The sequence below is a fragment of the Fundulus heteroclitus genome, chromosome 17 (assembly GCF_011125445.2).
Source record: "Fundulus heteroclitus isolate FHET01 chromosome 17, MU-UCD_Fhet_4.1, whole genome shotgun sequence".
In the NCBI taxonomy this organism is placed as follows: Eukaryota; Metazoa; Chordata; class Actinopteri; order Cyprinodontiformes; family Fundulidae; genus Fundulus; species Fundulus heteroclitus.
The window spans coordinates 4,901,696-4,920,600 of NC_046377.1; the positions used below are offsets into that span (position 1 = coordinate 4,901,696).

The 18,905-nt window shown below is 39.8% G+C and overlaps 1 protein-coding gene across 1 annotated transcript in view; it reads right to left on the minus strand.

Annotated features, from left to right (window-relative positions):
* LOC105936306 (mucin-19) overlaps positions 1–18,905 on the minus strand; it is a 35,750-nt gene extending 16,845 nt beyond the window's left edge. The window contains exons 1-15 of the mRNA XM_036148849.1: positions 18,881–18,905; positions 14,033–14,133; positions 13,578–13,622; positions 13,261–13,486; positions 11,980–12,109; positions 5,290–5,350; positions 3,854–3,939; positions 3,442–3,637; positions 3,199–3,324; positions 2,974–3,094; positions 1,247–1,382; positions 1,060–1,137; positions 897–966; positions 668–805; positions 382–531 (exon numbers count right to left, since the gene is read on the minus strand). Coding sequence (XP_036004742.1) covers positions 382–531; positions 668–805; positions 897–966; positions 1,060–1,137; positions 1,247–1,382; positions 2,974–3,094; positions 3,199–3,324; positions 3,442–3,637; positions 3,854–3,939; positions 5,290–5,350; positions 11,980–12,109; positions 13,261–13,486; positions 13,578–13,622; positions 14,033–14,093 — 1,624 coding nt within the window. The 5' untranslated portion in view covers positions 14,094–14,133; positions 18,881–18,905. The remainder of the gene's footprint in view (positions 1–381; positions 532–667; positions 806–896; positions 967–1,059; positions 1,138–1,246; positions 1,383–2,973; positions 3,095–3,198; positions 3,325–3,441; positions 3,638–3,853; positions 3,940–5,289; positions 5,351–11,979; positions 12,110–13,260; positions 13,487–13,577; positions 13,623–14,032; positions 14,134–18,880) is intronic.

Sequence of the window (18,905 nt, forward strand, 5' to 3'; positions counted from 1 at the left end):
GCTACAATAAAACTTCAGCAGCTTCTGAGCAGGTCAGATTGAATTTTAGGTTTCAGAAATAGCTGATGACCTTAACTCGTCAGCACATGACATCCTAGTCTTTCCACACATTATGACGTTCTCAACCTACAATGGAAAATATCTTGATAGTACATCATTAATCTAAAGGCTTAGATTGCACCTGATCCTCTTAAACAAAACACAATAAGTGTTGTTAGGTTGACCTGAACAAATGAGGTCTGATTACATCAGCAACAAGTGTCTGTCGATGAAGGGACTCAAATTATAATCTTATCACACTGATTGGGTCTGAGAGAATCCGTTTCTTTGTGTGTGTGTGTAAATCCAATCGATGTTCAAGTGTCTGTATGCAATGGTTACCATTGTCAGTGTTTATACAGGGGTTAGGGATATCCTCTGGACAATCCCCCAAACTCCAGGACAGAGCGAAAAGCTTCGCGGAACTCTCGATGATCCCACTGCTGGTGGTGAAATCGTCTGTGGTATCATCGTTTCTGTTGCCGCACAGACCTGAAAGAAAGCCTGACTTTAACTGCGAGACCACCTGGATGATCATGCACATGACATACCTCATACCCATTTTTTGAATGTTTTAGACACTTATGGAAATTTAGCTGGTAACAGAAATGTGTATTTTGCTCCCAACCTGAGATCTGGCCATTAAGCTGTTTTGGTGGAGTGATGGACAGCAGGATTTCAGGGAACACCTGGACTTGAAGCTTCAAACCAAAGGTTGTATGAACTTGAATGTACATGGAAGACTGCCAGAAAATGAGCACTGAATCTGGGATAAGACAAAGATTAGCAGGAGATGTCATTGCTGGAGAGGCTAAGTACTCTGGATGTATTATATGGTTAGTTTCTGTCTGTCTTACCAGACTCGTAGAGCTCAGTAATCTCTCGGTCTCCAACTTTAACCTTGCCTAATGTGAATGTGTACATTTCCTGGAAATTTGGGTACAGCATGTATAAATATAAATTGCTTGACATGGACTTTTTAAAAACTGTCCTAAGGCAGTTGCAACACAGTGTCCATACCTGGAAAAGCTGCACATACACAGCTTTCAGAGAAGCTTCCGTTTGCGAAAACTCAATTTTGATGGACCAGTTTAGGCCCTGCAAGAGAGTCAGAGATGTTTGTGCTATTAGTTTAATCAGCCAACAATACTAAAATAAAATGAGGATGATTGTGTGTGTGTGTGTGTGTGTGTGTGTGGACCTTTACCTGTGATGCTATGTATGTGCATTTACCAGGAACTCCATAGTGTTTGCCATCATATGTTGTGACAAACTGTCCTTCAATGAGACATCTGGCCTGGCAGGAGTTTTCAGAGCATTGCCACCTCCCACTATCACACTGGCTGAGACCAGAAATCACAAATTCAATGGAAAAATATAATAGGGTATTTTTAATTAAAACATGTTTTTGTTTGAACAGCTTGATTAGGTATATATTGTGATTTGTTCATTATTAGTAAATACAATTTGCATTTCACTGTATCTTATGTCTTTCTGTGGAAAAAGAATAGTTTCAAAAAGGGAGATCGGGGATATAATCAAGAGGATTTAATACCAAATCTATCAAGAAAGTATGACACACATTTTTTAATTCTTACACTATTCAGCATTCACACTGAGAAAAGGTGTTATGGTCAAATGCTGCACTATGTTCCATAGAATAAATACAATGTGGTCCTTTTCAAAATTCCTAGCAGCTCCCATGCCTGCAGTGTGCAGGATATCTTGCACACAAACAGGCACAAGATTTGGATTCAGCCATGTTCCTTCTCTGGTCTTCCACAACCATGTGACTGCAAAAAAATGCTATATTTTTAGCACCTTTGCTCATATCCAAAAGTAGTGAATATACAGCTACCAAAGCAATCAATCAATATTGGATTTCTAGTGTGCCTTTGGACATAATACTGAGAAGCAAAAAGATAATCCACTGATGCAAATAATTGTAATAGAGCATCCATGGCCATCTTTCTGACAGAGGAGTTAAACAAATTATCACAAAACTTGCCCAAGAGCAAAGGCCCTGTCTTTTTTTTTTTTTTTTTTTTTTTTTTTTTAAACTGAAAGACCTGAAACCAGCAGGTACAAACTAGGAAGGTCCTAAATTGTAACCTGACAGAAGCCAGACGCATGTCGCTCCGCCTAGCTCCACTCACATACATCTGGGATATCGCCCATTGAAAGTGATTTCTCCAACCAATTTTATGGTCTGGCCAATCAGGATGCAGGGCTGGCATTTCATAGATATGACGTAGTGGAGACGCGACCATGACGTGAGACTGTTTTGATAGGAATGGCGGCTCGTCGAGGAACCAAGCGTCAACATTGATGCTGTTATTTCTTCCGTGTTGTCCAGTCTACCTAATATTGTTTCATTAAAAGAACATCAGAGAACGGCTCTGAAGGCTTTTGTTGGTGGAAACCATGTTTTCGCCCTTCTCCCGACCGGATTTAGCAAGTTTTGTTTTCCAGGGCGCGCCCGCGTCCGCTGTGGACGTGCCCCGGAGCGGTTAGCGGGAACCATATTAGGAGGCCTTTAGTCCTTAACGCGGTCAGCCCGGGATCGACTCCGACCCGCGGCGCTTTGCCGCCTGTCTTTCCCCCCTCTTCCTGTCAGCTCACTGTCAATAAAACGCGTGCCTCTAGAGCCGCAAACCCGTGACGCTCATCAGCGTCACGGGTTAGCGTCGGTGTGAGTGGTTGAAATAGCACGTCGATAAAGATGACAGACAAAAATTCTTGCATATGATTGGATAAGCCACTTGTCTAAGGCCCAGCCCTCAAAAAAGGCAATTCCTATGGCGGTGTCCCAGATGTATGTGAGTGGAGCTAGGCGGAGCGACATGCGTCTGGCTTCTGTCAGGTTACCTAAATTGAGCTGGCGTTGTGAGAAGTACCGATGCTCCATAGAGCCCAGATTTCCGGTCCACTCACCATGTTTGACAATTGGTGGTGCGAATGTCTCCTGTAGAGTAGATCTGATTAATAAACACACAGGGGCAACCGTGGAGACCCATGCACTGTTGTTCGTCAGTGTGATCATTCAGCACCTTATCTGCAAATACAGGTAAAAACTTTGAAGAGCAAGACACCGAACGGCGACTAAATGATAAACATCGACACTGATGTGTTGTGTGGCTTGAGCTGACAGTTTCTCACCTGCAGGACAGACACAGGAGCTGGTGTTCTCCACGCCGGGTAATCTGGGATCTGGTTTTGAGCATGTGGGCACAAAGGGAGAACCCTCCTCTATGTAAACCAGGTCTCCAGGACACGTCGGTGTAGCTGCAGTCGCCAACATAAGCAGACAGAATCCTCACAGGGTTAATAAACTCAGATGACAAGGTATATTCGGGTGATATGGTTCCTCGTTTCAGGTGCGTTCATGGAGTGATCACCTACCACAGTTGGTTATAGCTCTCCAGTGGTTCCAAATGTAACTTCTTTTTCCACACATCAGCGCAATCTCTTTGAAGAAAGCACACATGATATCGCTGCTGCCTTCGTAGGAGTAAGCATTTTCGTCACAGAGGGAGATGTATTTAGGCGTTTGGAACGTCATACAGTCTATTGTTTGTGAGAAGAACTGCCTGCAGAGCTGCAAATGTGACCAGAGGAACCAGAAATCAGCTTTCATAGCAGCATTTTATTCAGTGTGCATGAGTTTGGGGCCTAAGTTTGCAAGATTAAATGCGAAACAAAGAGACTGTCATGCAAAACGAAAACAGAATACTCTCAAATATTTTAAAAACAGCAACTCTTATGCTGTAAGAGGTTTACTTTGCCTTGAACTGCAACAATAAATGCAATTTACCGGATTGAAGCGAGGCCGGAGGTCCTGAACGTGGCAAGTGACGTCAGCAATCAAACACTTTCTCACCAGCTCCTGGAGGTTTCTCACTTGAATGAAAATGTGCATTATCAGGGTCATGAGCAAACATCGGAACACATTTTGCATTATAAGCTTTTCTTGAGATGAATCCAGGTTTATATTAATTAGGGTTAATATAAATTTTATTTAACTTTTTATGAATGAATTTACTAAGAATACTCTAAGCGTGGCAGAGGTGTTGGTGTGAGGTTTGCTGGGTGTTTCAGGAGCTGATGATCTGAACGCACAACTTGTCGAAGGCTAATTCGGCTATGAACTGTAAACCGAGGCTACTATTCACACAGCCTCATGAATATTGGACAAAACCAGATTACAAAAACACTGCCTGATCCACCGAGTCTTAATTCCAGATGAAACATTCAGATGGTAGAGTCAACATGTGGCACAAATAACATGAAAGCATGGGGAGGGGGATATTCGGCTGGCAAATCTGACCCACTTGGAACCCATTGTTTAAACACCACCTTCCTCCTGAGCATTATTATTAACCATCTCCATCCCTTTACAACCAGACTGAACCCCTTGGCTGATGGGTAATTCCAACATGTCATAAAGCTCAAATCATCTCAAGCTGATTTATTGAACATTACAATTAGTTCAGTGCACCCCAGTGGGCTCCAAAGTCACCAGATCCCAAACCAAGAGAACACATTTAAATTGGCTTGCATCATAGATGTGCTGCTGGAAAATCTGCAGCAATTGTACTATACTTTTATTCCAATACAAACCAAAAAAACTCTGAGGAATGTCTGACACCTTCTTGTGTCTAAAAACCATGAGGAATTAAAGCGGTTCTGGGGGCATAAGAAGTACTAGAAAGGAGGATTTAATGGGTACCTTGAATGTATGAAGTAGTAGAACATTTACATACATTTCTTGAAAAACACCCCACTTTTGATTGAGAAGATTGAAGCCAATAATATCTTGTAAAAGTATTGGGTTTGAAAGCCTTTAATCACCAATAAATAGTGATTTTTGGATCACTGAATTAGATATATTCCCTATGTTTACTAGCATATCATGTTTTATAGTTCAATGCCAAATCAGATTAAAGGACATCTTGAAATCTTATCAATTCTGTTGGACACAAAGCGGTAGTTTCCTTGTAATAGTTTCCATAGATAAGTACGTACTACATAAAAGCTTTGAAACCTTCTTATATATACACATTTATTTAAAGTCCGTCAAAGTGTGCTTACGATGGGGTTTTACATCAACTCAACACGTCTCGCACTGTAGAAGCAAAATAAAAAAAAATGCTCAAGATTGTTGCACATTATAGTATCCATTTAGCTCCATAAAAACAAAGTTAATTGCTTGTTGTGTTATGAAAGCAATATTAGAACAAAATATCTTACCTGAATTTTGTATTGAACAGAGTCCACTCAGGTCAGAACTCAGCTCTTGCTCCAGCTCAACCTTCATAATAAGTCAAAAAAGAGACTTTAGCGGTTGCGCATTAGAAGATCGGTGTGTTTTACGTACACTAAAACTAAAACAAAAACAGGTTAATGCAAACTAAGAGAAATAAAAGCAAAATACATAGTCTTCCTCATCACTAATTACCGCTTCAAAAAACGTATCAAAATGCTGATGCAATTTTTAAAGAATATCTATCACCGATGTCAATAGAACAACAAGGCAAGAAGGCATCTGCTGTCTTAAGCCATTTTTGTTGTAAAGCAACCTTGAAAGATAAGCTCCATCCCCAAAGAAATTTAAGTGAATTTTGATAAAATGTAGTTGCCATAGAAATAACCAAAAACATGGTTGCATCTCAGACACCTTTCAGCTCAGTGACATTCATTATCAGGTTTTTCAAATGAGCTGAGTTTTTTTTCTTCTGAACGTTAACTTAAGATCTTTGTTTAGGTCAAATATGACCCGTTTTGACAAATGGGCAGGAAAAGGCCAGTTTAGCTTTCTGAGCAAAATGAAGACAAGGACTATTCAAGCTTGAATAACTTCAAAATTTAAAAACCAGTGTATGGAGAAATATGAAGAAACTACATTAGCAAAAGGCGTCTTTAATTATGAACAAATTGTACAAGCTAACCCAATTCTTTATTATCTCAAAGTGAGAAAATCTCACAAAACTGATTAGACTATTGCCAACCTGTCAACCACAGGAGAGGGAGGGCTAACAATTTTATCTTGCCATTTAAAAACTGCACATAATCCTTTTGCAGTCACTGAGTTGACGCTTAGGTCACATGAACCCAAAGTAGAGTGTGCAACCAATTGGTAGTTTTACAGCAGGAAGATCCAAAACCAAAATGGTCCAGATGTTGTTAATGGCCCACTCAAAGTCCAGGCCTCAAACCAAATAAGATTGTGCATTTTATGAGAGCTGTCCATAAATGGTCCATCTCACTGAGTTCTATCACTTTCCAACATTGTAAAGAAATGCCGTACAAAATTTCCCAACATCAAAGACCACAGACGATGATTGCTTCATATTATTGGTGCAGAGTCAAGCTCTTAAAATAACAGCAATATTTTGGGTCATTTAGCCTGTCATAAGAGAAAAAAAAAAAAAAAAAAATGGGGGTTAATTTTTCTAAGTCATATTTTTATCAATCATAATGTCATCCCTTCAGTCAAAGGCTTCTTCAGATGGTTGTAAAATGAATAGCTACAGGAGATCGTTCCTGTCTACAGCCATCACCATTTAAAATAACTCCTTGACAAAATGAGTTACATCAACATTTAATTCCCCTTTGGGAATAATAATTTTAATACAATACTTTTACTAAATGCCAAACTATTTATTCAGTGTGCTAAATATCTAGCCCCAAACTAAATATTCTACCTAATATTTAGTTTGCTAAAAATGTAGCTTGCTAACTAAATATTTGGGCAAGCAAAATATCCAGTTTATAAACTAGATATTTAGCTTGCTAATTAAATGTTTAGTTTGGAACTGTGACATTTATAAATGTATGAATGATATGGCGAAAATATGACTTTGAAAAATTACCCCCCCCCCCCCATTTTTTTTCTCCTATGAAAGGCTTACCCAAAACATTGCTGGCTGACGTCACTTCCTGTTTGCGGTAAGGCGTATTGGATCACTTCCTGTTTTCACTGCGTGAGCAACGGTTTGTTGCTCCAGATTCTCTCGCTTTTATCTTTAATCTCTTTGCTGTAACATCTGTTTCTAACACATAAGCACTTTTAAAACATTTTCTGTTGCTGCACATCACGCTTGGGAACTCCTCGTGTTTCACGGTTTGCTCTCTTGGCATGGTAGAAGGGCGCTAGCCTAGCTTTAGCTCCACAATGGCTTCCTCTCCTACTATTACTTCAGCTTCTCCGTCTCTGACTATGTCTCCCCTTATCTCCTGCTCTCTGTCTCAGATGTTTAGCTATTCCTCTGCCTCCTTTAGTGATAATGGTACTTGTAATAAATGTAGTGTTTTTGTAGCTTTGGAGGCGAGGGTGTCAGAATTAGAGTCCCGGCTCCGTGCTATGGAATTGACCAGCTGATAGCCGCCCCTCTGCTAGCGCGGAGCCACATAGACCTAGCATTAGTTCACTTAGTGGTCCTCCAGAAGCACCCGAGCAGCCGGGTAAGCAGGCCGGCTGGGTGACAGTTCGTAGGAAGCATAGCTCTAGATTTCAGCCCCCAGTTCACCACTAACCCGTCTGCGTTTCAAACAAATTGTCCCAACTCAGCGACACACCCGCTGAGAAGCAGACCCTGATTATTGGGAGCTCAATAGTCAGAAACGTGGAACTAGAGACACCAGGGACCATAGTTAAATGCCTGCCAGGGGCCAGAACGGGCGACATGGAATCTTACCTAAAACTGCTGGCTAAGGATAAGCGTAAATACAGTAAGATTGTTATTCACGCTGGCGGTAAGGAAACCCGATCACGCCGATCGGAGGTCACTAAAGTTGGTGTTGCTTCGGTGTGTGAGTTTGCTAAAGCAATGTCAGACTCCGTAATTTTCTCTGGTCCCCTGCCTGATTTGACCAGTGATGACATGTTTAGCCGCATGTCACCATTCAACTGCTGGTTGTCTAGGTGGTGTCCTGAAAACGACGTGGGCTACATTGATAACTGGAGAACTTTCTGGGGAAAACCTGGTCTGATCTGGAGAGACGGCATCCATCCTACTTTGGATGGTGCAGCTCTTCTTTCTAGAAATCTGGCCGGATTTATTAGTCCTCCTAAATGCTGACAACCCAGGGTCCAGACCAGGAAGCAGAGCCGTAGTTTAACACACCTCTCTGCAGCTTCTGTACTGTTACCCATCCATTATCCTATTGAGACGGTGTCTTTCCCACGGCCAAAACTTAACAGATCAAAAACTTGTCTAAAAAGGAACAAATCATAAAAACCTAATAAAAATCAATACGGTTCACCTTGAACCTAAAAATAAAACAATTAAATGTGGTCTATTAAATATAAGGTCTCTCCCTCCAATTAGTCAAATTTCCACATTCACAGATCTGTGGGAAGAGGAGGAGGAGTGAAAACCATCTTTCAGTCTGATTTATTAATTAGTCCCAGGCCAATTAATAACTACAGTTCTTTTGAACATTTAACCCTCAGTTTCCCTCATCCAAACTGCAAAGCAATAAAACCTCTTCTGTTTGTCGTTTTGTATCGTCCACCAGGCCCTTACACTCAGTTTTTGGATGAGTTGTCAGATTTCTTATCTGATTTGGTGTTAAATACTGATAAGGCTATTATAGTGGGTGATTTTAACATCCATGTTGACACAGAATGTGATAACCTTAGTGTAGCCTTTAAAACTATCCTAGATTCAATTGGTTTTGCTCAAAATGTGCATAAACCGACGCACTCTTGGCTCCATACTTTAGACCTTGTGCTGACATAAAGCATTGATTGTGAAGAATTAACAGTATTTCCTCACAACCCTGTCCTATCTGATCATTAATAACATTTGAGTTTAATCTAACTGAGTTCTCCACCCCCAAAAGAGGGTTCCATTATAGTAGATCTTTATCAGATAATGCTGTATCAAAACTTAAAGAGTCTGTCCCCTTTTTAATATCCTCCGTATTGCAGAAATGCCCTGTAGATGGCAGCAATGTTGTTTCTTCCAATTCACAAATAGATGTCTTTGTAAACGGTATGACTTCATCATTGCGTACTGCATTAGACAATGTAGCTCCCTTGAAAAAGAAGGTGATTATTCACAGGAAGCTGGCTCCTTGGTTTAATTCAGAGCTGCGTTCCTTGAAGCACAAAGTTAGGAAATTGGAGAGAAAATGGCGCTCTACACACCAAGAGGAATCCTACCTAATCTGGAAGAACAGTCTATTGTTGTATAACAAGACCCTTTGCAGAGTTAGAGCAGCATATTTTTCATCATTAATTGAGGAGAATAAGAATAATCCTAGATTTCTCTTCAGTACAGTTGCCAAACTTACCCAGAGCCACAGCTCTGTTGATCCATCCATTCCCTTAGCAGTAATGATTTTATGGGATTCTTCATAAATAAAATTGATTCCATTAAAAATAAAATTGGCATCCTCCCAAACATGATTACCTCGTCCTCAGTAAGTGAGGCAGCATTGGAGGAATCCTTAGAACCTGCGCAGTGTCTGAACTGTTTAAAAGCAGTAGAGCTTTCTGAGCTATCTAAAATTTTAGCTTCATCTAAACCTTCTACCTGTATGTTAGACCCAATCCCAACCAAGTTGTTTAAGGACATATTCCCTCTGATCAGTGGTCCTATTTTAGACATGATTAATCTATCCTTGGTAAATGGATATGTACCACAGGCTTTTAAAGTAGCTGTTATTAAACCTTTACTTAAACCATCTCTTAAGAAAAGATTAGATATAGGTCTGTAATTTACTAACTCATCTTGATCATCTAAAATTGTTGAGAAAGTAGTTGCTAATCAACTATGTGAACATTTACAAAGTAATGACCTACTTGAGGAGTTTCAGTCAGGCTTCAGAGCTCATCATAGCACTGAAACAGCTCTGGTGAAGGTCACCAATGATATTCTCATGGCCTCAGATAATGGACTTGTGTCTATACTTGTCCTGTTAGATCTCAGTGCTGCATTTGATACAGTTAATCCCTACAGTATGCTCAAGTCTTTGTAGGAGAATATTGTGATCAAGGGAAAAGCATTAGGCTGGTTTAAATCTTATCTGTCGGACAGATTCCAGTTTGTTCATGTTAATAATAAATCTTCCTCAAACTCTAGGGTCACTTGTGGAGCACCACAGGGTTCAGTCCTTGGACCAATTCTATTTACTATATATATGCTTCCGATAGGCAAAATTATCAGACAGCATGGGATTAATTTCCACTGTTATGCTGATGACACTCAGCTATATTTATCCATAAATCCTGATGAATCCAATCAGTTACTTTGACTGCAGTCATGTCTTGATGACATCAAAAGCTGGATGACTTTAAATTTCCTGCATTTAAATTCTGACAAGACAGAAGTTGTAATCTTTGGGCCAGAGTCTTCAAAAAATAAAGTTCTTAATCACTTAATCTGGATGGCATTAACTTGGCCTCTGGTAATAAAGTTAAAAATCTTGGTGTTGTTTTCGACCAAGACATGTCATTTAAATCCCATATTAAACAGGTTTCCAGAGTTTCCTTTTTTCACCTCAGGAATATCGCCAAAATTAGAAACATTCTGTCCAGGAGTGATGCTGAAAAACTAGTCCATGCATTTGTTACTTCAAGGCTGGACTATTGTAATTCTTTACTATCAGGAAGTCCACAAAATGCAGTTCGATATCTTCAGCTGATCCAAAATGCTGCGGCAAGAGTTCTGATGAAAATCAACACGAGGGATCATATTTCTCCAATTTTAGCTTCCCTTCATTGGCTTCCTGTTAAATCAAGAATAGAATTTAAAATTCTCCTTCTAACGTATAAAGCCCTTAATAATCAAGCTCCATCATATATCAGAGCTCTGATTACCCCGTATGTTCCTAACAGAGCACTTCGCTCTCAGACTGCAGGTCTGCTGGTGGTTCCTAGAGTCTCTAAAAGTAGAATGGGAGGCAGATCCTTTAGCTATCAGGCTCCTCTCCTGTGGAACCAACTCCCAGTTTTGGTCCGTGAGGCAGACACCCCATCTATTTTTAAGACTAATCTTAAAACTTTCCTTTTTGACAAAGCTTATAGTTAGAGTGGCTCATACCCTGAGCTACCTCTATAGTTGTGCTGTGATAGGCCTAGGCTGCTAGAGGACATCAGGGTCTAATTTTCTCTCTCTACTAATTTCTACTGTTCTTCAGTCTACTGTTCTCCAGTTTTGCATTGTATTACATTGAAATGACTGTCGTCATTTCAGCTTTTAACTTGTTGCTCTCTCTCTTTTTCTTCATAGTAGGTACACCTGGTCTGGCGTTCTGTTAACTGTGACATCATCCAGAGAAGACAGCTCACCCGCTACTACCATCTAATGTAGAACAGATTACTAGATCAATGTGTGCTTTTTTGTCTCTCTTGTTGTGTCTCTGCTCTGTCTTCCGTAACCCCAGTCGGTCGAGGCAGATGACCGTTCATACTGAGCCCGGTTCTGCCGGAGGTTTTCCTTCCCGTTAATGGGGAGTTTTTCTTCCCACTGTCGCTTCATGCTTGCTCAGTATGAGGGATTGCAGCAAAGCCATGTACAATGCAGACGACTTTCCCTGTGGCTCTACGGTTCCCCAGGAGTGAATGCTGCTTGTCGGGACTTTGATGCAATCAACTGGTTTCCTTATATAGGACATTTTTGACCAATCTGTATAATCTGACCCAATCTGTATAATATGATTGAATTTGATTTTGTAAAGTGCCTTAAGATGACATGTTTCATGATTTGGTGCTATATAAATAAAATTGAGTTAAATAAAATTGAATTGTTACTTTTGACTGTGTCATTTTACAAATGGCACCCCATAGCAACAACTGCTTTAGCATTTAAACTTATCTTTTTGTGAAATATATTGCACAATATATACGCACAACCATTTAGCCACCAGCTGAGGATAATATATTGTATGGCGTGATCATCTGTGTCCATATGAGTTTAAAGTTGCTCTCACCCAAACACTGTCAAGTCCTCCCACCACAGTGTGCCAGGTGACGGTCAGAGGGAGTAATGAACTCTTCAGCCTGGTGTAGATGCCATACTGAAATATGTGCTGGTAAGTGTGGTCATATGGAAGAGAAATACTGTCAAAAGAAACAACATAAAAGAGCTGAAGTGTTGGTATAGAGTCAACTTTCATAAAAATAAGATTAAAAATAAATTCTGGTCAAACATTACACATCCCAAAGGTGACCTTGGAGAGCATGATGGTCTCAATGCACACCCTAAGACCAATAATTGGTTATGACCAAAGCTAATAAGCTACCTCGTCTTATGTCAAAAGTATTAAGAGTTCCTGGTGAAGACTCATCCACCCATGGCTCAATACTGTAAAAGGCCGTAGGATTTCCCCTTTGTTGGTTCCTTGGAGACCTGTCCCGTCTCATTTAAAATGGTTCTTCAACTCCAACTAATTAATGGGCAATTTAAGACGTTGGGTGATTCAGTGTCTCTAAAGTCACTGACCCATCTACCCATCTTGTGGGTCAATTGGGTCATCAGGGCCATATTATCACCTGCGAGTTATTTACTAACCAAGATGAGAGATGCTTTAGGTGTGTGTACTGGTGCAGATGTAAAAGCAATCCTAAAGGTGACTCAAGACTCCTTTTTAATGTCTAATCAACCCAAACATTGATATCAATGTGGATTGATGTGGATTTTATTTTCTTACCCCATTATGGTAACTGCATGTAAGGACAGAGGATTTGGTATAATTAAGTAAAGCACATATCCAGCTTTGTTTTTTTATTGCTGCTTGTATAAAATTAAGTGTGAAGATACACAAGAATAAATATAGGCATTTTACACATTGTAATATGCTCTTTAAAGGAGAAAGCACATTGGTAGTGCCATGCATCTCATCAACTGATGCTTGCCTTTGGAACACATTGGACAATTCATGCTGATGTGCACCAAGACAGAACTGATTACTGACTCTTAAGCATGGACAGTTTTAACAGAAGCATTAACACCTCTGACAAAGACAGGTTTGAAAAGAATCTTTGGCTGCCATTCCATTAAAATCTCCACCGCAGACTCTACCAGTGTGGGTTGTTTCACTGTAAAGCAACAGAGGGGTATTTTTTTTATGTGCAAATCTTCACCAAGGGTTCTGATTAATATGGAGGACATTATAATTTTTGAGCAGAAAACCCTGGAGAATATTTGACCAGACTTCAACTTCATATTGCAGAATAATAAGGCATAGCCTGAGCAGATCATGGGGTCAAACCTGTTCTTCTCGACCCGGATGGTTCCATTCTGCACAACGGTCTTGACCTTGTTGATGATGATCTCGATTAGATCCAGCAAACCATTTTGCCCGCGCCGTATGCTGATGTCACATTCAACCCGGTTGTGGGTGAAGCGGGCGAAGGTGAACGGACAGTTGGAGCGCACGTAGAAAGGTGAACTTTGGAAAGCCTGGACGACACCGCTGCCATATGTCTTGCAAGTATCTGATCAGTGGTGGAGGTGGGGTGTTTAAAGCAAAAAATACACATAATCACCTGGGCTTCATGAAAAACAATTAATCATAACGATACTTACATTTCAGAGACTCTGTTGTTCCCCCGGATTCACGTACTCCAAAGACTACAGGATAAAAACTCAATGAGAGCAGATAGCAGTACATACTGATCATAGATTAATAGTGACAATGATAAAATCTAAATAGATAAATTTCTTTGATACTACAGAACACTTTTCAAAAGTTGCCAGTGTTAGAAAAATGGATATCTGAAGATATATATGAAAATAGCTACTAAAAACAAGGAGTATAAATCTCAGATCCAACAAATGTGCTTTAACATTAACTTGAGTTCATTTAAGAAATACAGTGGCAAAACTCCTTAAAACCCCAACTTTTTCCAAAATATATATATTAAAAAAAATCTAGTATCTAAAGTGGATAAATTAAATGCATCTGGCAAAGAACTACATAATAAACAGGAATCACAGGTAAACATTCAGGGTCTTGATAGAGTGAAAACATAAATGCTTACTTATGCCTTTACATGAAGCTGAGAAAAAGCAGAGTGCTAGCATCCATCTCCATACGTCCATGGCACCTGATGCTTCGTCGCTCCAAGGGAGCACAGGGCACCTGACAAAACTGCAAGGTTAATATATACTGTCTCCATGCCTTCACTACCTAAATCAACGCCCCTAACACATGAACGTGTGCATCCATGCCCTAATCTATAGTTGAACTTCTAGCCATGAAGTAACCAGGAACCTCGACTTAAAGTAACAAAATCAAAAACACAGATGATCCAACGTGCTGAAATACTAGTTTAATATTAAAGTATATGCTGATGATGTTATTTTTTCATACTTTCCTGGAGAAAGTCAGTGGGGAGGAGAGACTGATCCCACAACTTGGCAGAGAAAGCTATTATGGATGCATCTATTGATTAATTTGAGACTTGATAAAAATGAGCAACTCATAAATAATTAAACTCATAAATCATTGTATCTTTTCCCATGAATACTGTGATTTTTTAAGAAATTCACAACCTCATCTCTACTAGGTAACATTAAGCTCAGTGTCGTTAAGAAAGTTAGGATCTCTCTTTCTTAACGACAAACACTGGCCAGCCATGCAATGTCCTGCAGAGTAACAAAAGACAAACATAATTGACAAAGGGGGATATAATAAGGCTTGTTCAGGGGACATGAACCAGGATGTAGTTAATTATTGTTCAGTTTCATTGGGGTGTGGAATGAAAAGACCATTAGGTTGGGGGGAAAAAAAGTGTTATCGTAAAGCCTGGATAGAGTTTATGATACCTGAAAACAGAAATGTAGCAAATAGATAAGCAGGTGTGCAACACAAAAGCAAAAAAAAAGGATTATTGTTTCGTTGCCCCACTGGTGCCTGAACGCCAACTTCAATTTCAAGTCTTTTGCAGGCTCTAAGAAGTATCCCAGGCCAGCCGGGACATAGTCCCTCCAGCGTGTCCTGGGTCTTCCCCTGGGCCTCCTCCTGGTGGGACGTGCCTAGAACACGTCACCAGGGAGGCGTCCAGGAGGCATCCTGACCAGATGCCCGAGCCACCTCAACCCGCTCCTCTCGACGTGGAGGAGCAGCAGCTCTACTCTGAGTCCTCCCCGGATGACTGAGCTCCTCACCCTATCTCTAAGGGAGAGCCCAGACACACTACGGAGAAAACTCATTTCGGCCGCTTGTATCCGGGATCTCGTTCTCTCAGTCACGACCCAAAACTTGTAACCATAGATGAGGGTAGGAACGTAGATCGACTGGTAAATCGAGAGCTTCACCTTTTGGCTTAGCTCTCTCTTCACCACAATGGATCGGTACCTTCTTCAACATGTTTGGTGTTTCTCCCACATAGCTTTAGGCAAATTGCAACCAGAATTCCTATGGATTTTAAAACATTGGTGTTCTTTTAACCTCCAATCCAGATTATGTGGGTTATGTCTCAGAGATTTTCCCACCTCAGCTATATGGCAAATGGACTAAAGTTATGTAGCACTTTTCTAGCCATACTGATCATTCAAAATGCTTTACATTATAGCCATATTCACCTTCTCGCACGCATACATTCCCAAACCAATATGCAGATTGGGTGGAAGTTTGGAGTTACATTGAAAGGTGGCAGGAGAAAGCTGGAATCAAACCCAGAGCGTCTACTGACTGACCCGTGGATCTCTGCAGCTCCTCCAGAGTTACAAAAAACACTTCTGCTAGTCTATAAATCACTGAGTAGCTTAGTACTAAAATACATTACATCAGTGTATCAATCCCCTAGACCACTCAGGTCTCCGGGCTCAAATCTACTCTGCATACCCAGAACCAGAACCAAATATGGAGAAGTAGCATTTAGTTCCTATGCTCCACTTATCTGGAACAAACTGTAAAAGTGCTGAAACCCCGAGTCCCTTTAAATAAAAAAAAAAAAAAAAAAGGTTAAAAACCTATTTGCTTGGAGTTCCCGTTAAATATTGTCGTTCAATTCAAATTGTTGTAGTTCTGAAACTTCATTAGATTAAGTTCGTAGTCCAATTTATCTTGACCTACTGCTACTATTCCACTGCAATGCACTTTTCTCTATACATTTTCTTTTATGTTCTGTTCATGTACAGCACTTGGAATTGTCTTGTTACTGAAATGTGCTCTACAAATAAACTTACAACTCTGTCACTAACCTCGGTTTTGTACCTTTGAATGATGCTGTTCATTAATGTTCAACAAATCCCTGAGATCTTTACAGAACATATATGATTCTTAAAACAATTCTATATTTGTAAGGAAACAACCTAATAATATGAATAAAACACATCACATATACAGTACGCACATGCATCACATTCTGACAGACTGGTCTTGACATGGTCCAAATGCAATGTTTATTACTATGAAGCTGTTTTGATGAACAGTTTTGTCTAGATTTGTGTCAATAGATGTCCAATGAATGGTCTTTAACTGTAATGATCTTTCTAACAAAAACTCAGTAATCCTTGAAGGAGTATAGGGAGAGATCCAAGGCTAAGTAGTCAATTCATCAGAGGCTGTTTTCAGGCATAATGACCTTCCAAATTTTCAGGCTGTCCATTGAGTTCAGCAACATGTATGAAACTGAAACCTTCTGGGGTTGTTGGTCAAAGATTAAACAATGGCTGGTGTTTTTCATCTTTTGTTGCTTGACAGGTCTGCTTTAAAAGACCAGCTTCAGTGATTTTTCTTAAATGTGCGTTATACAAGACCGACTGAGCATTCCACATTAACACAGGATGTTTTACTACATCAAGAACTGAGGGGATTTCCTAAACCCGCCACCTTATCTTCAAATCACCACATTTCTTTACTTTGAAAGCAGTAAACTTCATGTTCAAGTAAGACACCAGGTCAGACAGGTGACGATTTCATAAAGACTGACCTACATGTGGCTGGTCAGGGGGCATTGACCATGACACCTGACCCTACCCTTCACCCCTTTCTTCGAATTCATAGCAGTAAAACCATTAAACCATTTTCATACAACCAGTTGCATCACAATGTACTTTCCAGACGTCGAAAGTGACAAACATAAAACAAATAGTAAAAAACACACACACACACACACACACACACACTAGAGATGTCAAAGTAAACAAAACAAGCAATAAAAATGGAATCTATACATAATGCAATCAATTTTACAATATGAGGAACTAAGAAAATGCTGTCATGTAGACAACGAGGAAACACTAGGACAAAAATAGCAACAAAGTATAAAGCAAAAATGCATTTCATAAATGGAAGTGATAGCGATGCATTTTTAAAGATGTGTTAAATAGGGTACAGATACATTTTAAAGATTTGGGTTTCCAGAAAATGTATAATAATGTATTATTTAAAAATGAAGAAAACATGGTGCAACGGTGAACATCCCAGCAGTGGCCAGCCAACCAAACATATTCCAAGACTGATTTGACAACTCATCTAGAAGGCCTTGAAAGCACCCATAAAACACATTGGAAGCAGAGCAGGCTTGACTTAAGTTCAAGTCAGACTTCACGATTCAACAACAGCACAAAGACTGAGCAAAATTGCTATCCATGGAAAGAATTCAAGGTGAAAACCAAAGTGTGCATCCCATTACATTTGGCATAAACCCAACACAGCATTTCCAACAAATTCACCCCACCAGCAGTAATATATAGTTGTGGAAGTGGTGGGGCTGCTTTGGTGGGTCTGAACTTTTTAGAAATTACTGTGATTGATGAGTCCATGAATTTCGTTCTCTATCAGAGAAATCCAGGCCAGCAGTCTTAAAGGTGAATGCCAGATCGTCGGTTTGTGGGGATAAATGTAGTTATGAAGTACAGCAATGATCAAAAGCACAACAGCAAGTACAAAAATATATATAAAAAAAGTGCTTTGAGTCACTGAAAATGCAAAGTATTTAACCAGGTATGACCTTGTCAAGCCAACCCGTTTTAAATTATCAAATTGATTTTATAATCAGACAAAGATGACAGGAGTAACAACAAAGTGTTGTTTTTCAAAGAACAAGTCATCCACTTAGGCTTTCCAAAATAATCAAGGTGGATAAAATAATTGCCCCCTAAACCTAGCACCTGGTTGAGCCACCATTGGCGGCAACAGCTGTCATCAAACGTTTGGATTTAGTGGCTTTAACATTTCTGTGGAGGAGTGGTGGCCCATCCTTCTTTGGTGATCAAACATTTTTCTTCAGCAAAGAAGTTAAGGTAATATGGTTCCATATAGATTTTTATTTTGTCATAGAAGCGGCCTTTAAAGGAACTACTATGTTTAGTGTAATATGCGTTTCTGATTTTTATGTTACATGTGGGGTTTAAATTGGCCAATATGCATCTAAAACATAAATAGAAGCTGTAGTTTAAATGAGAGAGGTCTTTTATAGGGCGCCGCATGGAGCGCGTTTGTGGGAGCCTTCTACTCCGTTCATTCTCCGTTTTTTTGCCACTCAAAACATAATCAAATATTTGACTTTTAAACTTAAATTAAGAAAACTTAACCTGCATCTCTAAGAACAGCTCTGAAATGACATTAAAATTAAATTAAGCTTATGTCTGAAATTACCATTTTGAAAAACCTGTCCTCTTTGTTTCCCCTTTTCTCTCAGTTTTCAATTATGTCTTTTTTTCCCCCTCCTCTATCCCATCACTGCCACTACTCTATAGCCACTGATTTGAGCTTGTTAACCATCACAAATTGGGTTGTTTGCTTAACTAGCGAGCTGATAAAAAAAAGAGGCTGATTTTGCACAAAGTGGGAGAAATATTAAATTTTGTACTACAACTTTGTGCTCGTTGAATAAGTGGTTTGATAAACGACTTACTGACTTTTACACTCTCCTTACCGATTAGTGTGGCGTCGCGCTGTCA